The sequence below is a fragment of the Ahaetulla prasina genome, chromosome 1 (assembly GCF_028640845.1).
Source record: "Ahaetulla prasina isolate Xishuangbanna chromosome 1, ASM2864084v1, whole genome shotgun sequence".
Taxonomy (NCBI): Eukaryota; Metazoa; Chordata; class Lepidosauria; order Squamata; family Colubridae; genus Ahaetulla; species Ahaetulla prasina.
The window spans coordinates 267,622,011-267,648,152 of record NC_080539.1 but is presented as its reverse complement, the minus strand read 5'-3'; the positions used below and the strand labels follow the sequence as shown (position 1 = coordinate 267,648,152).

Sequence of the window (26,142 nt, the reverse complement as noted above, 5' to 3'; positions counted from 1 at the left end):
ATGCCAGTCACTCCCATGCCCAGGGCACGAAACCAGTCTAGTCCCAACAGACTGGGCAGAGTTCCTTCGACGATCGTGATGGGCAGGGTCTTCTTGTGTGGACCGTACTCGACTCGGACGGAGGTGGTCCCTCGAACAGGGATGCGATTCCCCTGGTAGTCATGGACTCGTAGCCGTTGAGCTTGCAGGTGGCGCTTCGCGACTCGGCAGCGATTTCGCCAAAGTGTCCCAGGACATGATGGTGATCGCTGATCCCGTGTCTACTTCAAGCCGGCACCGTACTCCCTCTATTTTGGCTTGGTGAAGATCTTCTTCTCCACTTTGGTCGAGGCGCGCCTATGACCACAGTTGTTTGGTTGAATCCGCCTTTTTGTTTGAGCCAATCGCGGGTCGCCTTGCCGATTCGCGCTCTGATTGGCGATTTGAATTTTCGGCGGAAGGTTGGGCGCTCGACAAACTTGAGCTAGGTGCCCTTTCTTCCCACACCGCCGACATGTCGCGTCCTTAAACTTGCAGCGTTGGCGCTGGTGTTGACCTCCGCAGCTTCCGCATTCATCTCTGTCCCCTTTGTCGCGTTTCTCGGTTCGGCAGACCCTTCCTCATCTTCACCGTCGGATTCGGTCTGAACCTCCTCCTGGTGCACGGGTTGCCTTTGCGCCGCCTTTGGTGGGATAAATTTAATTTAATTTATTATTGTTATTATAAACAAGCACAATTAATCCCAAAAAAATTCACAAATATTTACTCTTTATTACTGTTATTTGTTTTAAAATTAGGATAGGTGATTTCACAACCTGCTCTTTCTGCCCTGGTTTTTTTTTTATGTGTTTTTAAATCAGCTGGCGATTGCCCCCTGCAGTTTCCTTGGCAGCATTTTTCATTAGTGGCTTGCCAATTCCTTCACTGGAGTGTTGAGGGAAAGTAACTGGCCCAAAGTCACCCAGCATGTGTGCTGAAATTCTGTAGGATATTGTTACTGCTGATTCAAAATACCAGCAATGCACCCATAAAATTGTGCATCACTTCCTCATTAAATCTTTACCTCTGAAAATCATAGAATTTAAAGCAAAAGATGTACATCAGATACCATTAGCTTTATTAGTATCTCATTAAGAAGTTTTTTTTTCATATCGTAATTTTTAGAAAAATAATCTAAGGAAAAATGGCAAAAATCACTGCAGGCATACATAATTACACAATAACATTTTATTAAATTTAGTGAGGCAAATCTTTATGTATTGCTAAAAGCTTAGTGCAATATTAGAACTGAGCAGCCAAATTCATTGAAACTTAACTACTGCATAAAATTGAATAGTGCATTTACATGTTGTTCCTGTCCCTTTCCAGGAGCATGGATCCAGCTTCAAGAAAAAGACTACTTTGGTAGGTCCTCCTTAGTTTTAGGGTGGGATAAAGGAGGATAAACAAAGCATGTTCTGTGCCTAAAACAGAAAGAATCCTGTTTTCTCTCTGGGTCTTGGGAGCCAAAAGTGCAGCAACGTATTATGCTAATATTTTTAATGGCCTTCGCCCAAGACTTTCCCTTAAATCTTTAAAATCTATACAGAACTCTATTTAGACATATTGAGCCTAAAGTAATATTTGTGCAATATAATGGCAACTTCAGATGACTGATTTGGTAGTGTAAACATTTAAAAAAACATAAATATCAGTTGAATCATAACATTGATTTTAGACAATACTGTGCTGCTGTTTCTATCTAAGAAATGTATATTATTTATATACAGTCAATAATGTATGGGAAATAACAATCTAATGGTGATATATTACCTCCGACTGCCTAACATCTCAGATTAAAATAAAAAATTACTTAAGAGAACAAAGTATTGAAGGCCACAGCATGAAGAGGAAAGGGCAAAGAAGTACAGTAATTTATGATTAGAAAATTTCTTACGTGTAAGGCCATGGCCGTTAACACCTTCCCTAACCTAAATGTTTTTGTCTACTTTTAGTTTCCATATAATAATATTCACTAAAGTTTCCACACTGTGAGAATTTGATGTTGGACCCAGTTGGTCATTAATACCTTTTCTGCAAATCTCAAATATTTTGAGAACAAAAATCTATGGTTCCTTGGCAGTCAGAGCTTCAGTTGCTGTTGAAGGTCATTGACAGATGCAGCACTGGTTTGAAGTTTTTCAACTACATTATCCTCTTCCACAGGCTTCATCATTTCAATTACACCACTGATTCCAAGTACACAAGGCATACTTAAAAATACATCACTGTTTATATTATAACACCCCTAGGAAAAAAACATAAGCATAATATTTTTACACGTATCACAATTTAGGTGTATTTTTATCTGAGCTATAAAATCCCAGATTGACACTAGATGGCAGCAAAGAGATAGAGAAACTAATTCTTTGCTCTTACTTAGTGACCATCTGGAACTACCGTATTTCAAGTGATTTATAGCATACAAACCACAAAACCAAAAGTGAACATTTTCTGCTTTAAATGACATTGGCTGTTTAAACCATATTAGTTATCAAAAGTTATAACTGAGGTAAGCCAGCAAAAGGACTAATCATTTTAGTGTCTGACCTTTGTTGCCGAGAAACATAATTTATTCTGTTAAAAGTTATATTTAGAATTGTTTTTTCAATTGTATTAAGTATTTTTAAAAAGTTTTTTAAAATGGCTGTAGAGAGACGCTGACAGCAACCAACAAAGAGGACCTTTGACACCTGGAATGAAAAGGTGCTGGACCAATTTCTGATGCTGCCATGGTGGCCACTGTAGCAACACAGACCATGAAAATAGCAAATTTATTGTCAGATGAAAGTTGAAAATATTTCCACGTTGGATCAGAAAAACCCAAAATCAGCTGGCCTCTGCCATGGGATATGTAGGACAAGAAGAAATGGTTAGCCAGGCATCCTCAAGCCAAAGTCAGGAGCACCTGTAGAGTCATAATCCTTTTTTTCCTTTCTTCTCCTGGTTTTCAATTGTTACCTATAGACTTAATATTCAGTCTTTTTCAAAAGTAAAATCAGTTTCCTGCTTACCTTCACCGTGGTTGATACAGAATGTATTTTTCTTTTATCATTCAATATAGTGTCAGTCAGATCAGCTATTGACAGACCAACAGACCAAGACCTTTGGCCTTTTCCTTTCAGAATTTCCATGGCTCTAAATACAAGAAATACATCTAAGACCTAAAAAAGACTTTTCCAACAAGTAATATATTCTTTTCAATATCCACATATTTTCACCAGAGCTGTTGTTATACTCAAATATAAATGTTTTATAGTTAAATAATGTAGATAGAGGTGAACATTTGGGCTAAAATCCTATACCAGCTTATATAGAAGTCCCATTAAAATAAGTGCTATTTCCTACTAAATAGATAGAGGGATAGATGTTTTGATAGAGGCATAGATGTTTTACCTGTTAGTCAACACCTGTTGATCATTTGTTAACTTATCACCAGGATGATTTATCACTGAATTAGAACTCCATGCTGCCACTGTATAAGACAATTGCAATTAATTTTCTTTTTCAAACATTTGGATAGTTAGATAATGTGTCTTGGTTTTCAACCTATGTACTTTGTAGTCTATCGTGTCATGCTAATAGAGGTACAATGCTCTCTGTAATTTCTCCTATTAGCTATTAATTAAAACAGAAGTTGGCAAATGTTCTAAAGTAGACTTTGCTTACCAATTGCCTCGATCAATTGCAGCAACCATTTTAAGTTATAATGAAAAAAATAAGTCTGCAACCACGGCAAATATTTACAATCTTTGCAGTGTCCCTCAATCATGTGATCACCATTGTATTCAGAATATGTTGTTCTGTGCCTGACCCATTGTTTATCTTTTTCCTCCTTGCGGAGCAGAAAGTTTAAGGAAGGATTATAATTATATAATAATTATAGCAAAAATAATTGCTACCAACTTGCCTTCCATTGAGGACCTGTATACTGCACGAATCAAGAAGAGGGCCGTGGCTTCTGGGTGGCACCACCTTTCTCGCTGGGTGCTAATTTATGGCACTCCGCATTGAATATGGTAAAAGCCGGACATAACAACTGATCCCGGCTTGATTTCCCTCTCTGGTTGAAAGAGAGAGAAAGAGCAAGGGGGGCGGGAAAATGTGGTAGATTCCCCTAGGGGCTTTGTTTTTGTAATGCAAAGTCCTGCAAAGGTCGAATCCCCTTACCCCTCCCCCAACCTCCAGTATTCACTGCGCTCCTGAAAAAGCAGGAAAAGAGGAAGGTGTCCACTTCTGCTAGCAATTGATTTCTTTTTGTGGTTACTAAAGCAGGCGGAACAAGTGTGAGTGAACAATTATTGGTTTGCAAGTATTTTTGATTTTCTGACTTCTACCCTTTCTTTTTTTTAAAAAAAAAGAGAAATTTTCGCCCCCCCTTCAGTTTCGTTTTAGAGAAACTGAAAGCAGAGCGATACATCAAAGGGAGCTTTGCTGTTGAATCGAAACTGAATGGAGATTTTATCTTATTGTGTTTGACTGTGGACTGTTGGATTATATTATGTTGTTTAAGTATTTTACAAGGGGATTCTTAGCAGGAACTTTGTCATGGAGGTTCTTTCAGAAGAATGGATTTGTGACTTTATACAGGACTACACAGAAAGTATGTATTTAATCATTCAAAAATACGAATTGATAAAAAATGGGGACGTTTTGGATGAGAGCTTGGAGCAAATTAATCAGTGCAATTATTCGGAAAATGGAATGGAGGATATACAAATAAAAGTGGATAAATATGAAGATTTGATCGTGAAGAAACAAGGTGTTGTAAAGAAGTTTTCTTTAAATAGTTTGGATGAACTGCCTGAATTTGTGCTACAGGAGATTGTCCCTCAAATGGAAAAGACTCACAAGCTTAATGTTTCCCAAGATTTCTCTTTTTGGACTGATGGAATATACGGCAGTAATTTTTGGATTTTTGGACATAAGGAATGGAAATATTGTGATTGACTTTTTAAAAGGAGTAACGAAGGAAAGACAGAGATTAATACACCAAAAAAAATGGCAAGAGACAAAAGTATTATTCTTGAAACAAGGTTTTTTTAAAATATTAATAGACAAAAATATTAGTGTCCCGGAAAGACAATTTGTGAGGAATCTGGTTTGGATCTATACTGGATTTTGATGAGGAAGGACTAAAGTTGAATAGATATTGTAATTTTCTGTATTGAAATTTTATAAGGTGTTGCACTAAATTTTAAATAGAATATTTTCAAAAGATCTTATGTAAGAAAGACAAGGAAATTATATGGTTATAGAAGTTATAAGGGACATATTTTTTGAATTGGATTGGATTTTTATGCTTTAGTTGGTTTTAAATACTTTAGGATTAAGTTGTTCTATTGATTTATATATCTTACTATTGTTATTCTTAATTTTTATTTTTATTTACAATTTTTTTCCAAGGATTTTGGTTATGTTAGGAGGAAGTCAGAGCTAGAGAGGAAAATTGGTATAATAGTTTTGGGAGAAAATTTTCTTAGCATATGTTTGTTTTATTTTAACTATACCTTGTGCTTGTTCCGGGAAGCCAGGGGAGGGGAGGTATTAGTGAAGGGAGGGGTTGGGGAAAGGGGGAAAAAAAATTTCTGTAAAACTTTTTGAATAAAAAAAAAAAAAAAGAAGAGGGCCGTGAAAATATTTGCAGATCCCTCGCATCCTGGACATAAACTGTTTCAACTCCTACCCTCAAAACAACGCTATAGAGCACTGCACACCAGAACAACTAGACACAAGAACAGTTTTTTCCCAAAGGCCATCACTCTGCTAAACAAATAATTCCCTCAACACTGTCAGACTATTTACTGAATCTGCACTACTATTAATCGTTTCATAGTTCCCATCACCAATCTCTTTCCACTTATGACTGTATGACTATAACTTGTTGCTGGCAATCCTTATGATTTATATTGATATATTGATCATCAATTGTGTTGTAAATGTTGTACCTTGATGAACGTATCTTTTCTTTTATGTACACTGAGAGCATATGCACCAAGACAAATTCCTTGTGTGTCCAATCACACTTGGCCAATAAAATTCTATTCTATTCTATTCTATTCTATTCTATTCTATTCTATTCTATTCTATTCTATTCTATTCTATTCTATTCTATTCTATTCTATAAGAGAGTAAGCAAGGGAATACACATCAAAACGAATGTGCTGGCAAACATCCAGTGTATTTCCCATTTTTTGCCTCTAACTCTCTTGTAATCTCCTCTCCAATCTCCCTATTCCATGAGGGAAAGAGAGAGAAAATGGATCAGGCACAGGAGAGATTGTTTAAACATTAATTCCTTCTCAATAATTATCCCAGCACCAGGGTGAGCATTCCAAAAGGTGGAAAAGTGAAGAAAATCAAAGCATAGTTGCGGTCACTTGATTTCTCACTTAGTGATGGCTTTGTTTAACGACCAATTTCTAGTCCCAATTGTGATCAGTAAAAAAGGACTGCCCTACATTTTCCATTTATAAAATTGTACCTTCAGCATAAATTTCAATGTTTTCTCAAACATATATAAAAGTGCTCATTTATGTTCTAATTCAAAGAGGAAAGAAAATCTAAAATGTAGATTCCTAAATCATACAGTAGTTAATGTTTTACCTTTGTTTACTCCTTGTTCACCGATAATCCAATTGTCTTTACTTCTGCTTTGGGCTTTTAAAAGATTTGTAATAACATACTGGAATCTTGCTGAATCCAAATTGCAACCAATTCCAATAACTCTGCTTTTGGGGAATCCACTCAGCTTCCATGACACATAGGTCATTATTTCTACTGTAGTTGTGATTTAAAAAATAAGAAGAAAATCGACAAATATTATTAAATGAGTATCAAATAGTGGTTTAAAGTGTCTTGTAAATATTACTGATTTTTAATGATTTTTGTATTTACAGTAAATTCCATTTTTAACCTTAAGAAAAATTAAACTGTTGTTTGGACAACTGTTTGGGATAAGTGGAATGGTACAGAAGGCACATACATCTATTAATTTCTATGATTGCTGAGGAATCAGAAGTTTTACTATTTCTTTGTGAACAGCTGCAGGATGTCAATAAAGGGTCAGGGTTTCTTGCATAATGAGAAGCTTTAATCACCATAAAGATTTGCTTGTGTTGGAGAAAAGATGTGAAAGGACTTTTAGTATTATTTATTATCTATCCATTAGACTTTGGATAAAACATACTATTGAGGTTTCTTGTATCGTCACCCATTCTCATTTATAGCACAGATATAACTCTGTCTGCACAAACACATCAAAGCAGGCACAACAATATATATTTAGAAGAGCCAACAACATCCACAGGGAGTCAAAAAGTCAGTATGTTTTGTTGCAATGATGCAACTGAAGCCCTGTTCCTTTTGTATGTGCATCAACACTCTTTATATCTACACTTCCTTCTACGGATGCCCTGAATAAAGCACATAGTAATTGGTCTTTTTAAGGCTCCAAATAGCAAGATCTGTTCCTATGTTATTGGATTTTTAAATTATTCTTTCCAGAATTTACAAAATTTATGTAAATATTTTTTTACGATCGTCAAAATTCCCTTCAACATCAAAAATTTGTCCTTCCCTATTCTGCTGATGCCTTCTTTCAAATCTCAATTGGTGCCACCCACTGCTTTCATCAAACCCTCCCAATAAATTAGGCAGTCTTAAAAAATGTTAATTATGCTTTTTAATAGGAGGCAAACTGAAAAAAGGTCCATTTTTCAATACTAAACATGCAGAAAATATTTGAAAAGACTCTCTGAAAGTACAAAAATGGTAAAAAGACATTTACTCATCTGTTATTGTTTCATTTTGGCTTAATATCCTTAAGTTTTTAATATAATATTACAGAGATCAGCATGATTTAAATATGTTAATTGAACTGCATGGACTAAACTCAAAACATATGACTACAAGTAATATGGATTTATGAATTTATCAACCATGGAAAGCAGCAAAAATATTACTCTTCAATGTTAGAAAAGTAGCACAGCCCCATCTTTACAGTCTTGGATTGTCAGTGTTCAGTTTTTGTATACGAACAGAACAGAAAGAATTATTATACCAAAATAATTAAGGTGTTAACAAATTAGCCTGGTTTTTTTTGTAAGTGGTATACCATGTTTTAGCACTTTATTTCCATACTTGGGCTTGTATACTTTTGTTATTTTAAAATATTGTAATCCTGCTACTACCTCATTGGAGATAAGCAATGGAGCTGAATCATGCAACAAATTACACAACCTTTATACAATATTTGGAATCAGAAAAATCTATTGAGGTTTTTAAATTGCCTAAAAGGAAATTTCCAATAACAGTTCATCACATAGAACAAAATAAAACAACCAGCAGATTTTTTTTTTAAAAAATGACCTAATACTTGATACTGTTATTTTGTGGCTGAGAATTATGACAAAATAAGATACCTCTTAATCCTCATTAAGAAGATATCAAAAAACCCTAAGATAATATCAATTGCAAATCTTGTGATTGAAACTTCATAGAATTATATTAATCTTTGCCATACAGTACCTGGCTGAGAAGCAACAAGCAATACACTGTGTTGACTGTAATGAGCTATTGAGGGAATAATGCCTCTGAACAACTCCACATTGCTCTGTACAACCTCCAAGTAGGACTGAGCATTGCCTAAAGAATTAACGGTAAGCACCACCAATTTTGAGTCCGCTGATGCAGAAAAATCTACAAAAATACAAAGAATTGCAAATTATTGTTGAATATGTCTTATTTTCAAGAATGGCATTTTTAATAAATAAATAAATAAATCTATGATAATATAGGGCTTATTTTCCTGACTTATCACTTCCAACCACTTCCCACTTATATGGTTAATAGAGGAATTATTATTAATACTACTGAGATTGAAAAAATGTCAAAAATTCGTAGAGAATTCAGTCTATTATGTAGTAATGTCTCTTTACCCATAACCCTTGCTATGTTCTGCCGATTTTGGAATGCAGTTCGAAATCTCAGGAAGAATATAACATGAATTAATATTTCATTTATGTAAATAACTGAGTATGCTTTGTCTGTATTTGCTGAGATCTGAGATAAGTACATTAACCATTTTACATGCATGTAGGATTATCCATGCAGTACAATCTATGCCTAAGACTGAAGCACTGAAGTGAAAGAAGCTTCCAAAACTTTTTGCACCCTGCAGAGCAGCCCAGGTGCATACTTCAGTTTGCAATATTACTAGAAAATACTACACTGTAATATTACCTCGACTAATTTCCACCTTTGGCAAGTCAAAGATTTCTAGGTCCATTGTTCCTCCTTTCATTGTAGCTTCTGAGCAGTCCAAGACAACCACTTTGTCAGCAACATCCTAAATTGATTCAAAAGAAAGAAAGAAATGTTTTTCATTAAAGGAAATATGAATTGCATTCTGAGAAGAATTCTGTGGGATTCAATCCAACAAGAATAATAAGTAAAGCATCTTTTTTGAAAAATACCACATTCAAATAAACTAAAAAGAAAGTAAAAGTTAATTCCTAATACATTTAATCAAAAATTACAGAGTTCATAAGTATTTATTCTGAGATTAGATGGAAAACATCTCTTAATGAACATACACAGAAATGCATTATTAATCTCTAATAAGGTAATTCCTCCAGCCATAATTTAGAAGTCTTTTATGGAGCAAATATTCTGTGAATATGGTCTCAAATATTCCCTGCTCCAATTATTTTATTACAATATAAATTTATTACAGAAACAAGCATAACAGTAACAGAAAGTGCATACCTTTGCTGAAATAGCCAAAATACAAGCAAGGCCCAGATCTCCAGCCCCAACTATTGTAACTTTGCGTAATCCTCCATCATTTTTCTTTTCGTCTCCCTTTGATTGTCCATTGTTTTCACCTAAAAACCATATGCTATTTATATAAACGATTATGCATTGTTGTAAATGCTGATGCTCAATAAAAAATAATGTTTAAAAATGCCTTGGTCTGGATAACTGTAATTATGATACTTTGGAAAAAAAATGTTATGCAGACAAATCCTATGCATGGATGTTTACTTAAACGTAAGTTTGCTGGGTTCTGGTTATCTTACCCCCAGAAAACATGCAAGGGATTGCAACATGATTTTTTTTTTAGGTGCAAAGAGAAATATTTGTTGGAACTAATGGGAGATTTGTTCCCATTCCAGTCCAAGCTGTGGGAAGGGCAAAGACTTTCATCTCCATATGTTCCAATTTGGCAAAGGCTCTTCCACTCTAACCATTTGTTACACAAAACATTGATCAAATCAAGCAATACCAAACTCAAAAATATATTAATAACCTGGTCCTAGGGTTAGTAGATTTAAGAAAGGAAATTAAGATTTCTTAATTTTTTCAGAAACTATATGGCATTAACAATGGTGGGATTCAAATAATTTAACAACTGGTTCTCTGAACTAATGACTGGCTGGGTGGTCATGTGACTGGGTGGGCGTGGCCAGCTCGACATCACTCACGTCAAGGGGTGCCTCATCTCCCCTGGCCTCTCCCTGCCATGCCCCACCATGCCTCACCCCTCCCTGCCACTCCTTCTTCTCACGCCTGGCCACTCACCTCGCCCTAACAACTAGTTTTCAAAAAAAAAGAATGCTCACCTTGTGCAAATAAATAATAAACATCTTGACTTCAGGTTTGAAGCATCTTGCAAAAGCGTTACTGCTCATTCTAGTCTCCTTTCCTATTAATAGGTCCATCTCAGATTGTAATTTGCTACAACCTCTCTTGTCTTTTGCATCATTCTATGGGAGATTATTCTGAAATGTTATCTGTGATGTTTGCAGCTTTACAAGTTTGTTTTCTCCAATCCTGTTTTTGCATGCAATTCTTACAAGTTATTTTGAGATTCCTTCTTCCTTTTTAAGCAAAGTACTGGTTACGGTGCTGGCCTAGAAACCAAGAGACTCTGAGTTCTAGTTCCATTTTAAGCTTGAAAAAATGGCTGAATGACCTGTCACTCTCTCCCAGCCCAAACCACTTCTTAGATTGTGGTTGTGGAGAAACTAAGAGGAGGAAGGAATATTAGATAAGTTCTCCACCTTGAGTTCCTTATAAAGTAATAAAGACGGGATAAACACCTAACAAAATAAATAAATCATTTGTGAGAACTACTGCATTTACTTCATTTTTATCCAGAGGTGGGTTTCAGCAGGTTCTGACCAGTTCTGGAGAACCGGTAGTGGAAATTTTGAGTAGTTTGGAGAACCGGTAGTAAAAATTCTGACTGGCCCTGTCCCCATCTATTCTCTGCCTCCCGAGCCCCAGGTGATCGGGAGGAAATGGGGATTTTGCAATAACCTTCACCTGGAGTGGGGAGGGAATGGAGATTTTATAGTATCCTTCCCCTTCCACCAAGCCACGCCCACCAAGCCACACCACGCCCACCAAGCCACACCCACAGAACCGGTAGTAAAAAAATTTGAAACCCACCACTGTTTTTATCCACTTCATTTTTTTCTACTTTTTGGTTTATTCTTCATTGATGACATAGCCTGTGAAATTCTTACCTGCCTCACATGCCAGTGTTACGTGGGAAAGCATCAGGAACACATCCATGTGACTGACAGGCAATAGCAGCAGAAATCATTAAGCAGCTACATTAAGACAGAAAGGTGGAGGCACCAGGGTGCAAAAAGCAGACGATCTCAGGGAGAAGAGAGCTGAGACATCCACCTTTCATCAAACTGGCACAACGTGGTCAACTACAGAAAGGTAGGAAAGTCATCAATGCCTCTTTTACCTCTTTCCATTGGAAATTTTGAGATTGTTTCAGACTGAATCGCCCTAGCAAAATTGCCCAAGCTCTACAATACTGGTGATCTTTTTAATTATCTTTCACTTTTTATCTAGAGAAGATTTAAAAAGCAAACCATGCCCCATCATTAAGAGGTTAACCCCATCTCTAGATGGGTGATTGATGGGTTTCCTGGTGTTTCCTTACCCTAATCCTATCTGACAGTCAATTTCTGTTGTTTATTGACGTTTTTCAAGGCATGTGTTGGCTATTATCGCAACTAAGTAGCCTGTTAAGTAGTTCTTGGCTGTCTGCCCGGAGCTATTAACTGAAGGGAGGGGGGGAAACTCTCTTGCACTTTATTGTCAACCAGTTCTCCAAATTGCACAATTAGCTAATGATTTGGGTGAACTGGTGCGAACTGGCTGAATCCTACCACTGGGCATTAATGAATTTTATTCTCCAGCAGCCATTTCTAATTTTTGCTATTTTTCTTTACTTTCTAGTAGTGCACAAACCTACAGTAGGATTTCTGTTTTTGTATTTGCATATTTCTTCAGATGAATTTCTGGAGGTATTACACCATACAGTCTTATTACAGGCAGAGAAACTGAACAGGTATGGAAGTTAATCAACTCTATACCCTTATGCATAAAATATTCTACAATCTGCCAAATCTCTGCCTGTCTTTGAACCTTTAGATACACAGAGAATTCATCAAAATGAATTAGTAATTCTAAGAATAAAAAAAAGGTGGGCAGCTCAATTAAAGACTCGGGTGTAGAAACCAATGCAGAGTGTTCATCACCCAGTTTATGTGATTACACTCACATTGCCTTTAAAATACTTTATAGATAATGACAACTTATTCTATATGCCATTCACAAACTCTCTAAATCTCCTTTTCCTGCCTGACACTGGAAAGTTCATTCATCAGTGCTGGCTCAATAATAGCTTGATAATGGGGAGGGAAAATTGGCCCAAGAAGCCTTTGAGATATTTTTCACGGCGATAGGGGAATAGGAATCACCAAAACAATGAAAAAATACAGATTGCCCCATTTTCAAAAAAGGATAAGTTCCCCCTCTCCCATCAAAATAGCAGGGAGAAATGGACAAGAGTTTTGACAGCATAGATTGCCTATACATAGGCATCTCTTCTGAAAGTATTTGCTGGAATTCTTGTATATCTTGAAATTTATTTTAATAAATATAGTCACTTAAGAGTCCTTGGATTTTTGTTCCTTGATTAACTGTTTCCAGTTCAGACTAAAAGGACTGGAGTATGATCAAAAGAAAGGCTTTCTACTGTGCCAAATTTGTTTTAGATCAGACATGTCCGATCTTTTGACTTGCCTGAGTAGTACTGAGTGAAAAAGAATTGCCTTGGCCTGCATATAAAATATATAATATAGTCAATATCTATAAATATCACTACAAAGCACATAATGTTAAAAGTTACAATCTTGTGGGGCAATATAACTAACTGGCCAGAGCCTCATATAGGCCTTTGGCCGTGGGTTGGACACACCTGTTCCAGATCTTATGCTTTGCTAGAGCCATGGTGGCACAGTGGTTAGAGTGCAGTACTGCAGACTACTTCTGCTGATCACCGGCTGTCAGCAGTTTGGCAGATCGAATCTCACCAGGCTCAAGGTTGACTCAGTCTTCCATCATTCCGAGGTGGGTAAAATGAGGACCCAGATTGTTGGGGGGGAATATGCTGAGCCTGTAAACTGCTTAGAGAGGGCTGTAAAGCACTGTGAAGCAGTATATAAATGCTATTGCTATTGCTGCAATATAATGTAATAGTTTACTGATTTGGACTCTTCCAGGAAAATCCAATATCAAGATATTATAAATTATACATACAAATAACAGATGGTAAGTTTCCAGAAAAGATTAATACCTTCAACAATTTTTGTGATATATGAAAGTAGGTCCATCTGTCTGGCTTCATCAGAAGATGATAATGCATATAAAGGAAGTTCCTCTTCAAATTTTATGCTCATTTCCTTTAACAACCCTATAATTACTGACTGTGGCTGCAATAAATACAGGACAAATTAGAATTTATTTATATAACAGATATACCACTTAAAACATTGTCTGGTAAATTTTTAAGATAGTCCACTAGATATCTAAACTGCTTGGGAATATGAGGCATGGATATTAATCATTGACACAAAAATATTGGAAGACTTGTCAAAACAATATTTTTTTCATTGTTTCATGATCCATTTTCCAATGTTTTCCTAGAGACTAGAATAATAAAATAAAAGCAATAGAAGCAGGGCTATACAGATGGAAGGGCCCTGACTAACATACCTAGATTTACAAAAAGACAAGAGCATATTTTAATATTGTTGCTGATGGATTCCTTCATTTTTTAATGACTGAGTTATTTTATTCATTCAGAGCTGAGAGGCCGCTGAAGTCCCATCTTGGTGCCTGAAACTGTGAGGGTTTACTGGAAGAAAACAGAACCCTAAAGAGGGTGTGAGGGTTTAGAGGAAACAGAGGGAACAGAACCCAGGTTTTGTACACTGGGGGTCTCTTTCAGCTCTAGTGATTACTGTGAATGAAGAGACACCATTTCTGAAGAAGATCCACAATTTACAGGCCCTCCTGGACATGGAGCTCCTGTTGAGCCTCAGGTGATGGATATAGTCAAGAGGGTTGTTACCCAGCTTTGGTTGATGTATAAATTGTGACCTTCCCAGGCACAAGAGGACCTTACAACATTGGCTCATGATAGATACCATCTATCTACATTACTACAATGCACTCTACATGGGGCTGCCTTTAAAAACTATCCAAAAGCTTCAGTTGGTAATAATGGAGTAGCCCACATGCTTACCGGCAAGTATTGCTGGGGACCTATCATGCCCGTATTAGGAGCCCAATGTTGGTTGTTCAATAGATTCTGGATGTACTGTAATTCAATTATTGGGGTTAACCTTTACCTTCGTTTATGGGTTCCTACCAGACCATCTACAAGCCTGCATCTCCTTACAGAAGTCAGACCATTATAACTGTGGTGGAAGAAGCAACTGATGGTTCCCCACTTTTGGAAATTCTGGGAGTCAGTGTTCAAAAGGTACCCAGTCTTTTAGAGTGGCCTTGAAATAAGGCCCAAAGGTGTTTTTTTTCAGGAGGCAACTGGACTTTCTTGTTTTTTTTCTTTTTCTTTTTTTGAAGACGTTTTCGCTTCTCAGAAGAAAAAACAAGAAAGTCCAGTTGCCTCCTGAAAAAACACCTTTGGGACAACCATGTCCTGGATGACTGAGAATCTCTACAGACCTTGAACTTAAGGTTAGATCTGCTCTTGCCTTCTTCAACTTTTGGAAGATGCTGGATACCAGTTTTTTTCCAGAGGTATTTGAGTTGTAACACCACTTTGGTATTGTATGTTTATTGCTTTTAATCCTTTCCTGTATTTCTGTATTTTTATTTTGTTGTATTTGTAACCTGTTGTATTTGTAAAGTTGGTTAAATAGTAGTGAAATAAAAATCAAATAAAAGATGGATGGATTGATGATGGATAAAAAAAGGGCATGGTTTGGGGATGAAATCTTCATCCACTCTTGAGTAACACTGGTTAACTTGACTTTGTTAATAAGGAACCTGAAAACCTAATACTACCAACCATTCTACGTGCATTATAATAACCATTTTCTATTCAAATAAATTGTATTTTATCTCATATTGCACATATTTATGTATGTAATTGTATGTGGAAAAATGATAACTGCTATGAAGAGGTACAAAGGTATCTTACCTTTAGATAAATTTTAATAAGATAATATGGTACATATAATTTTATGTAATGTGTTTATCTAATTCTTACATGGCTCCAGGCTTGTAGATATGGCAGGTAAATCCTTCCACGGACATCGACATGTTTTCCAACAGAAATTCCCATATTAGCAGTCGGGTTTAGAAAACAAATGGGTGGAGTAAAAGGATAAGAATCTAAAATCCATATGCAAATTGGAATATTATAAATGTTACCTGTCAAAATACAAAATAAAAATCTGTTTAGCAAAGATTCCATGTAGATTCTGCTTCTCATTTCAGCTAGCAGAGAGAATGAATCCCCTACCCTTCATGACGGGGATGGAAAATCAGTGCCCACCCTCTGAAATGCTTCCCCCTCCATCCCCAAGTTAAAGCTGCTCCTTAACTCCTGTTGATTTCCCAGGAAGAGAGGTTAAAACACTACTCTTCTAAAGAGACATATGCATGGAGCATATGTTACGTATGAGTTGTAGATTTGTTATCCAGCTACGGTAGTATTTACTATTGGACTTGTATTAAATTGTTAACTTTTGATGCTGAAAACTGATTTGCTGACTTGATAATTACTGGCTGTTATTTGTTGTAGATTCAGTTTAAGATGATAACAAACCCAGACAGGTCCCATGAACAGAGTAGTTTGATTGGGATGGGAATAAACTTCCTTCCTTTCCCAGGCTGCTTTATGAGGGGCAGGGTGCATGCTGCTGTCTCCTCAAGTCTGGGTTGATGTGAGGTCCCTGTAGTTCCTCTCTGAATTACTAGGGTTTATCATTGAGCTTGCTACTTGGGCTACGTAACCAAGAGGACCTAGTGTCATCTCTAACTTGGGGTTCTTATTGCACGCCCTCTTCCAGGAAGTTTCAGCCTCTACTGCTGGACTTCTTTGGTTGGGCATCAGTTGTAGCTTCTTCAGCAGGTCTTTTCTGATTGATCTTTTTGATAGCTTTCCTTTCTTGGATAGCCCCGTGAATTCCTCCAAAGTCTATTGCCAGATCTTTGGGATAGCTGCTGACTAATTACAACCAAGAACTGATTTATTTATTTTTGTTTTGAGATTCCATCCATGGACTTTCTCTGGACAATGTCCATCCAGAAACCTCTGCTGCTTCTATAGCATTGTGGCAGGTCTGTTACTTTAACTGCTGCTGAATCTCCTCCTGACCTTTACACTGCTTTATCTCCCCCTATTTCCACTCTTGCAGTATCAGCTTCATGCTTAGCCAGCTGCAGATTTTCTGCTGCTTAATTTTCATCATTATAGCTTAATCAAAAAAAGTCTTTCCAGCTCCCTTGCTAAGAAACTTCAGCATTCATTTTACTTACCTTGCTACTTAGTAGATTCATAAGCTGTCTAGCTTAAGTAATGTGACTTTTTGTCCCAAAGGTGCATTTTTTTTTCAAGAGGCAACTGGACTTTCTGGTTTTTCTTTGAAGATGTTTTGCTTCTCATCCAAGAAGCTTCTTGAGCTCTGACTGGATGGTAGAGAGCTGAAGAAGCTTCTTGGATGAGAAACGAAACGCCTTCAAAGAAAAACCAGAAAGTCCAGTTGCCTCTTGAAAAAGCACCTTTGGGACAACCATGACCTGGATGACTGAGAATCTCCATAAATGTGACTTTTCGTTTCTTATTTCAGACTTCAAGGGAAAAAAGACCTCTAATGATGTCTCTAATAATAAATTCCTACTTTTTATTTTATCAGAGCCATCCACATAAGTAAGGAGACTAGGAAGGGAGGGGTGGCAAGGTATTTCTTCCCATGCTGATCCAGACCCTTTTCTTGAGAATATGATACTAAAGTTGCTTTATTTTATTAGCTGCTCATTGTGCTAGTAGTAAGCTGTTTATAGCCTGTGATTGAAGCAACATATAATTTTTGTATCTAAATACATTTCAAAATATATTATTTGGAATCTTCAAATAACAAGAAATACAAAGGAAACATTCCTTGAACTCACCTTTATATTTTACTGGAACAGTACTAGTAAAGTTCAGAAGGTCTTTCTGGGATCCATCCTTAAAAGCTAAAATTCAAAACATTAAATCACTAAGGATTTAATTTTTCCTTTTACAATTGTCTTAATTTAGTACTGATGATACATATTGTTCCTAATATTTCAAATTAGCTAAAGCAGTCATCTATTTTATTAATTTTTTAAAATGTGTGTCTGTGTGAGTATTAAGGCACTGAGCTAGAAAGCAGGAGACCACGAGTTCAAATCCTGCCTTGGCCATGAAAGCCAGCTGGGTGACTTTGGACCAGCCACTCTCTCTCAGGCCAATCCACCTGACAAGGTTATTGTTGTGGGGAAAAGAGAGGCTGAAGGTGTGTTGGATATGTTTGCCACCCTGAATTATTTGTAAAAATAATAAATGCAGGAAATAAATAAATAAATAAAGCATTATACACACATATGCACACACAAATAGAAATTGCATAGAATTTCAAAGCATCATAATAGAACATAAAAAGTAAATTCAGCAAACACAGATTTTCTAAGGCAACATAATGCTACAGAAAATCAACTCAAAAACTACAGGGATGCTAATTTAAAAAATAGCAGCATATAAATATACATTTTTCTCAACCATGCCATTGTTGTAAAGGTTATAATAGTAAAAGTGATCCATTAATTGCTGAAAATTTAAGAAAAGTATAGAGTAAGATTGCAATCCCATGCATACTGCCCAAATAATTGAAAGGAAACAATGGGTGTAATTCCTAATAAATACATTATAGTATTAATTTGCAAGTTATACTATTATACTGTTAATGCAGAACACACTTCAGGTGCTAAATAATAGCCACATACAGTATATTAATATTAATATTCAGCATTTATTTCACTTTATTCATCTGATTTATCAGTTTTATACTTTAAAAAATTGTCGGTACAGGTAGTCCTCATCTTACGACCACAATTGAGCTCAAAATTTATGTTGCTAAGGGAGAAATTTGTTAAATGAGTTTTGCCTCATTTATTGTCTTTTATTGTCACATTTGTTAAGCGAATCACTGTAGTTGTTAAATTAGTAACATAGTTGTTAATTAAATCTGGCAGAAAATTGGAAAAGGAGATCAGATGACCCCGGGACACTGCAACCATTATAAATGTGAGTCAGTTGTCAAGTGGCTGAATTTTGATCCCATGATCATGGGGGTTGCTGCAATGGTCATAAGTGTGAAAAATGGTCATACGTCCCTTTTTTCAGTGCTGTTGCAACTTCAAATAGTCACTAAGCAAACTGTTGTAAACCAAGAACTACCTGTAATATATTTATCCCCAAAATAGGAATTCTTACTGTAGGTGCTCATTGTGAACCTGATGTTGGGATACAACTCATTGATGTGTTTCAGTTCTTCTATGGTCAGATCTCGGAATTTATACTGGAGACATAAGAAAGAGAGTTTTGATCATCTTAAACATGAACTACAGGGCCACGTGAAGGAAAATGTCTAAACAGCCACTCGGATTACACAAGAATACCACACACATATATCTGGAATTCTTCATTGAGCAAATTTCCTAAGGAATGTGGGAAAGGGACATGAAAGGGTGATTTGATGACAATATTCTCTTATGGCAATATTCAATACACAATCCTGTGGCATGTTTGCTGCAAATCATGTTCCGACCATAGACTTCACAAGCAGCAGTTAGCAGTAGAAGATACACTTTCATTGCAAAGTTCCCATTATATAAAAACATCATCCTAATCCATAAAGGGATATTTATGGTTTGGGTTTAGAGCACTTAGAGAGCTGTCTAATCCACAGGTTTCTGAGCTTGCAGAAATAGCATGTCAGCATAAACTGTGCTCCTATTCTCTATCCTTACTCAGCAATAGTAACAAAGCTGTCTTTATATACTGCAGGCTAAATTAAGGAAAAGGATTGGCGGATGCCCTCGGATTTGTTTTCCCTCCCTCTTGCAAGCAGAGGATCTACCACCATTCATTCTCCTTAACATAAGACAGGGTGAGTCAGGTAAATGAGGTTGGTGCTTACAACAGTGAATTTAGTCAACTGGCCAGTTGCCTTAAAGCTTGTGAATGTGCAGTGACATGCCCTTACTCAGCTCAATGCTTCAATCGCTTAGGTTATTTGTGAATAGAGGCTCACTTTCCTCACTGCTATACGGGTACCAAAACAGAGAGGACATGGGCATGGAGAAAGGGTACAGGATCAAGTGGGAGATAATAATGCTCAAGCAATGTGCCTCACCCATCTTGGAAGAACCCAGAGGTGCTCTTTCAAGAGGCAACTGGACTTGCTGGTTTTTCTTTGAAGACATTTCACTTCTCAGCCAAGAAGCTTCTTCAGCTCTGACTGGATAATGGGGAATAGAATCCTGAATGGTGGGGAATGGGGGATTCCATTCCCCACCATCCAGTCAGAGCTGAAGCAGCTTTTTGGCTGAGAAGCAAAAGAGGCAAGCATGTCCCATTGTAATAATGATGAATCTGCGATTTCAATTCCCAGAAGAAAAGGAAGGTGATGGGATTCGATGGTATATTAATTATGGAGGAGGAAATAGCTTTCCTTTGAAGGGGAAAGGAAAAAACCTAACTCTTGAGGAAACTCCGCAAAAACATGCACCATTCACTGCGGCTGAACAGGGAAGATCAGGTCCAATAGCTTATGCACCACCAAACGGGAAGAAATCGACCAAGAGGGTGAGGGCAAAGGAAGCATGATCCAACGCAATATTTTTCAATAAAGGAGAATATTTATAGCTCAGGGTTGAAATGAGGTGCTGTTGGAAGAAATATCCATCTGGGTTCAGTTCCAAGTGGGGACAAAGACACTGGAAACATGGAGGCTGCTTGGAAAGATGGTTTAATGGTGGTCAGGATCACATGGCTTGTGTTCCTGAACAGAAAAAGGGCTGAGATCCTGTGTGCTCCTGGTTTTATGCTTTTCTGAGCTTTGACCTTTCTGGGGCACAGGAAGAGCACCCCGATTGGCCGTCACACCCCCGGGGGTGGGAGTCTTAGCTAATTGTGTAGGTTGTCTCTCAAGCTTGCTTGAGCCTTGCCGTGTGGTGAGTTTCAGTTGTATTGTGTTGCAAAGATGGTCATTGACAAAGGTGGGGGATTGAGTGAGCTTGGTTGAAGCCTTAATTGCCCATTGACAAAGGTGGGGAGAATGAGTGAGCTTAGCTGAGGCTTTTAATGGCCCATTGACAAAGGGGGGGGGAGTCAGGAAGTTGCAGGGAGCTCCTTTGTCTTTAAAACATGTTTCTCCATTTCTCATCCAGGGAAATATATTCTGCCTTTTAAATATTTTATAAAATATTTCATTCTTCTAGGAGGGGGGTGGGTGCTAAATTCCTACAATCCCTACTTTTTTTTTTTTCAAAACATGAGAGTTTTGAAACATGCTGTTGGCAAAAATTAAAATTGATCAAATCAGTGGGTGCTTTTAATTTTCCTGATGCAAAGGAAGCCATTGATAGAGACAACAGAAAAAAGATTCCTTCAGTGGCTCCCAAAAGCTTTCAACCATGAAGGTCTAGCAGCCAGGGGAAAAGTTCTGGTAAGAATTTTACAGTATCCAATTTTCTATGCCAATTAATTTCAGCTGTTAGATATCACTTTCTGAGAGCTTCCAGTCAGGTCAAGCAAGCACACATCCCAAAATTTTCACAGCCATGGTTTTCCTTTAAATTACAGGCTGCCCATTTCCAAGGGTTGGTTACTGAACCTGCCCTAGCTCTTACTTTAGTCTATCCAAGATTTTTTTCAGTCCAAATTGAGGTTAATCAGTGTGCAATCCAGGCTTTTTCCTTTCTTTTTTTTAAAAAAATATATAAAAAAAATTACACACAATGAGCCCTGGGACTTCTACTCATGAGACCACCAGTGCAACATATCTTGCTTTACTGGGCAACTGGGCAGCATCATTTGTGAGTCATAGTCAGGGCTTGGGTTTTGGATATCACTTTTTCTGCTATCTCTTCAAGAGAGGAATTGCCTGAGGGGGATGCCCCTCCCCCATGGAATTAGCAGGGAGATCTGACTCCTTGGGCTTTTAGTGCCACAGAGCAAAATCAACCTAGGAGAAGCCTTGTGTGGAGGTAAGTGAAGGGAATAGTTTCAGTCTAATTCTGAATGGTGTGTCTCTCTGTGTGTGCCTGTGTATGCAGCTACCTTTACAATTCAGGCAATACAAACAATACAAACATGCTGGACAAATTTCCCTACCATTAGACAGAAATCTCAGGTGTTCAGAACTTGCTGTGGTAGCCACTCAAATACAATCCTTACATGAGTACTTTAGACTGATTACAATGTAAATGAGACAAGAAAGAAAACCTTACAATGAATTTTCTACCCTCCCGCCATAGTCTTTCCAGTTGTCTTCTGGGAATTGAAAAGAGTCTTTTAGTCTTTACTTGTACATCTCAGGGTCCTTTCTTTCATATCTTTTGGGTGGCATGCTTGTTGGTCAGTCAGGTTTGGAAAGGTCTGCTCCAATCTGGTTGCTGTGATGACTTTCAGTGGGGGCTGGATTCAAACTCAATTCCTGACTCCAACAAATGGAAGGTCTCCTCTGGAGGCAGCATCTGGAACCATGTGCTCTGCTTCCACAGTTGCAGAGTCATCTTTTCAGGGCTGAAAGACATTAGAACAGGATCTCCTCCCCACTTTTGTGGGTAATCTTCTCAGGAAAGGCATTGTAACAGGATTAAAAAAGGAGGGGGGTAGATATCTTGCAGGCAGAGTTTGAAAAGAAACAACACATCAATATTGCAGTTACTAAAAGATAATGCAGTTTCAACAAAATGCAGTTTCAACAACTGATGAGAAAGAAAAAACTGGATTCACATGCTTCAGGAACAGGTAAAATCATTTAAACACACAGTAAATGCAAGACTGAATTTTTTTTTTCTCTTGTAAGTGAACTTAAAACGTTTCCTCATAAACTTATCTTGTAAGTGAACTTAAAATGTTTCCTTATAAACTTGAGTTGTTACTTTAAGATAGAGAGGAGAAAAAAAAAACAGAAATAGGATGAAAAGTCCTTTTTACTATTTTGTTGGCCGGACAAAGACAGGAAAAAGGCTCTTTCCTTTTTTTTTTTCTCTCTCTCTTCCCCATTTTCATTGCTTCAACCTTTTGTTTTTCTCTAACAATTTAAAATTCTTGTCTCTAGAGATCAGATACATTTTACAGTTACAATTACCTCAAGGGCCCACAAAGACAGACATACACACATAAAAAACAAGGAGGACAAAGAGAGGAAAACAAAACTCTGAGATTTACACACACACTGATCATTCCCATAAATCTCAGTTAAATTAGGGAAGGCACAAATCTTAACAGACAGACCACGTGGTTCCATAGAAGACAGAGAAAGAGACAAACAAACAAACAAACAAAACAAAAACCCAAACATTCCTATTTATATATTTCCCTTTTCTTTTAAGTACCTTTATTTAGCCAAATTTGTCTTCCTGGTGTTATCTCTTAGCAAAGCCCATTTTTTTACACAATTTCTTCAATTTCTATTCTCGCATGCCAGTCAACACTGGCACCTGCCTGGCGTCCCAGGCCCCAAGCATGTCTCTCAGGGGATTTCCCTCTACCCTCGAGCTTACGCTTCCCATGATCCTCGGAATGTGAGGCTCACTTTGTCATAGCCGGGCACTCCCGCAGTTTCGGAAAAAAAAGGTATCCGCGAAGGACTCCGACTCCCTTCTGTCGAAGTATGGGCCCCTTCCTTAAGGGAACTCTTATTTGAAGATCACCAATAAAAAAAATAGTGATCCCGGAGGACCTTGCTGCCCCTACAGCAGGTACGAGCACCTCCTCTCACTCCACATGCTCCACTTTAGGCTTTGCTTTCCTTTTTAGATACACCGATAGTTCCTATATATTTCTTTTTTCCCCCTTCACACTTCTTTTCCTTTTGCTCAGCTTCCGTTCCTCGAAAACACAAAGTTCCACATTTGGCTTCCCCCCCTTGCTTTCTCTATCCTACCGGTCATGGCTCGGTGGAGCTAGCAGTAGGCAGAGGTGCGGCTAGAGGTTGCTCAAAGAGGTGGAATCAGACTGTTTCCTTAGATGGAATCCCACTATCACACACTTCCTCCTTCCCTAACAGAAGGTCCTGTGCTCTGGCAAAACCCCCATGCTCTCCAGACTTTTGGTCTTTCTGCGGTTAGGAAATGCACAGAGGATGCAAGATCCAGCTGTGATTGGGAGCAGGGCTCTCTCATTCACACACATGCAGGCATACACATATTTCCCATGCTTTTCCATGCTTAAAATTAAAATTTAGAGGTACTCACCTTCTTTCCAAGCAGTCTTTGAGCTCAACACTCAAAACCCCTTTAAAACCTAGTTCCAAATGGCCAAGGTCCAGGAAAACTTACCCACAGACTCAATGGGTCTGCTGCTAGCAAGGGAGGCTTACCTGGGCCAGGTCCATTGGTTAGGTTAGCTTGGAGTCCCATCTGTGGGTGCCAATTGTTGGAAGAAATATCCATCTGGGTTCAGTTCCAAGTGGGGACAAAGACACTGGAAACATGGAGGCTGCTTGGAAAGATGGTTTAATGGTGGTCAGGATCACATGGCTTGAGTTCCTGAACAGAAAAGGGCTGAGATCCTGTGTGCTCCCTGGTTTTATGATTTTTCTGAGCTTTGACCTTTCTGGGGCACAGGAAGAGTATCCTGATTGGTTGTCAGACTCCCAGGGGGTGGGAGTCTTCGCTAATGGTGTAGGTTGTCTCTCAAGCTTGCTTGAGCCTTGCCATGTGGTAAGATTCTGTTGTATTGTGTTGCAAAAGATGGTCATTGACAAAGGTGGGGGGGATTGAGTGAGCTTGGTTGAAGCCTTAATTGCCCATTGACAAAGGTGGGGAGAATGAGTGAGCTTAGCTGAGGCTTTTAATGGCCCATTGACAAAGGGGGGGGGAGTCAGGAAGTTGCAGGGAGCTCCTTTGTCTTTAAAACATGTTTCTCCATTTCTCATCCAGGGAAATATATTCTGCCTTTTAAATATTTTATAAAATATTTCATTCTTCTAGGAGGGGGGTGGGTGCTAAATTCCTACAGTGCTCTCCGAGTTTGCTTGTTTTCTTGCAGACGTTTCATTCCCTACCTAGGTAACTAGAGCACTAGTTATGGTAACGTTACCCAGTAACTATAACTTGTTGCTGGCAATCCTTATGATTTATATTGATATATTGATCATCAATTGTGTTGTAAATGTTGTACCTTGATGAACGTATCTTTTCTTTTATGTACACTGAGAGCATATGCACCAAGACAAATTCCTTGTGTGTCCAATCACACTTGGCCAATAAAATTCTATTCTATTCTATTCTAACTAGGTACCTAGTAAACATGTTACCTAGTTAGCGTAATGAAACGTCTGCAAGAAAACAAGCAGGCTCAGAGAGCACTTAAGGACCTCTTCCTGTTTTTCAAACTTAGCAACTTTAAAATATGTGGACTTCAATTCCCAAAAATCCCCCAACCAGCCATGTTAGCTGAGGAATTCTGGGAGTTGAAGTCCACACATCTTAAAGCTGCAGAGTCTGGGGGGGGGAAAAGATTGATTTAATGGATTCAGCTCCCTCTCCCTTCAAGCCAGAGGGAGGGAAGGTGCTCCAGAATTGGGACGCCGAAACCAGAGCTTCCATTAGCTCGCGCTTCTTAAAACTCTTCCTCCTCCCCACTCTCGCCGCTTGCCTTCCTCAGCCACTTCCGCAACTTCTCCTCCGAGAACTCCATGGCTCGCTCTCCCAGCGGGTTCGGAGGCGCCGGCAGCGCTTCCCGTTACTGTCAGCCAGAGAGAAAGACGGCAAGCGGCAAGGTCCAATCAGTCGAGCAATTTGGACGGCAGGGCAGGGCAAGACAGGGCAGGGCTAGAGCGGGGCGCGTCTGTTCTGTTCGCGCCGCTCAGGTGAGAGAAGCAGCTACGCGCAGATCTTCTCCTTCTGGGAATGCTGCAAAGTCAGGCTGTGCCTCAGGTGGCCGTACAAAACGTCGGAGCGAATCAGCTGCTCGAGCTATCTTGGTTCGAGTCGAACTGGGAATCGTTCCCTTGCGGCATTCTTCACTAGACGAACTGCATACCAGCCCTAATTAAAAGATCATTACCTGGCATAGCATTTCCCCCCCCCCCCCCCCCGCGGACAGCTACCTTTGAAAGAGATACTCCGTCTGGCCAGGCTGTATGTAAAATAATATATAGGGAGTCCTCAACTTACACAACAGTTCATTTAATGACCGTTCAAAGTTAACAATGGCACTGAAAAAAGTGACATGACCTTTTTTCACTCTTACGACTCTTGCAACATCCCTATGGTCACCTCATCCAAATTCAAACTTGGGCAACTGACTCATGACGGTTGCAATATCCCAAGGTCATGTGATTTGCCTTTTGTGACCCTCTAACAAGCAAAGTCAGTGGGGAAGCCAAGTTCACTTAACAACAGTGTCACTAACTTAACAAGTGCAGTGATTCACTTAACTGTGGCATGAAAGGTCATAAAATGGAGCAAAATTCATTTAACAAATGTCTCGGTTAACCACAGAAACTTGGGGCTCAA

The 26,142-nt window shown here is 38.3% G+C and overlaps 1 protein-coding gene across 2 annotated transcripts; it reads right to left on the bottom strand.

Annotated features, from left to right (window-relative positions):
- Nucleotides 1-1,186: 1,186 nt before the first annotated feature.
- On the bottom strand, nucleotides 1,187-25,426 carry UEVLD (UEV and lactate/malate dehyrogenase domains). 2 transcript variants are annotated; one of them, XM_058158364.1, is made up of 12 exons: nucleotides 25,280-25,426; nucleotides 18,845-18,965; nucleotides 17,536-17,601; nucleotides 15,629-15,792; nucleotides 13,688-13,823; nucleotides 9,787-9,905; nucleotides 9,262-9,367; nucleotides 8,548-8,718; nucleotides 6,625-6,798; nucleotides 3,415-3,493; nucleotides 3,033-3,156; nucleotides 1,187-2,266 (listed from the first exon to the last, which is right to left on the bottom strand). In XM_058158364.1, the coding sequence occupies exons 1-12, from the start codon at nucleotides 25,319-25,321 to the stop codon at nucleotides 2,102-2,104; spliced, it is 1,467 nt and encodes a 488-aa protein (XP_058014347.1). In that variant the 5' UTR covers nucleotides 25,322-25,426; the 3' UTR covers nucleotides 1,187-2,101. The 2 variants fall into 2 exon arrangements, with proteins under 2 accessions (XP_058014347.1, XP_058014358.1); XM_058158375.1 differs by having other exon boundaries at nucleotides 18,881-18,965.
- Between the last annotated feature and the right edge of the window lie 716 nt (nucleotides 25,427-26,142).

Excerpts from the sequence above, each read along its gene's own strand:
- UEVLD (XM_058158364.1), bottom strand. The coding sequence starts at position 25,321 with ATGGAGTTCTCGGAGGAGAAGTTGCGGAAGTGGCTGAGGAAG. Across the intron at positions 9,368-9,786 it reads TTTTGGCTATTTCAGCAAAG|GATGTTGCTGACAAAGTGGT; the intron begins GTATGCACTTTC and ends GAATCAATTTAG. Across the intron at positions 8,719-9,261 it reads AAAGGTGGAAATTAGTCGAG|ATTTTTCTGCATCAGCGGAC; the intron begins GTAATATTACAG and ends GTATTTTTGTAG.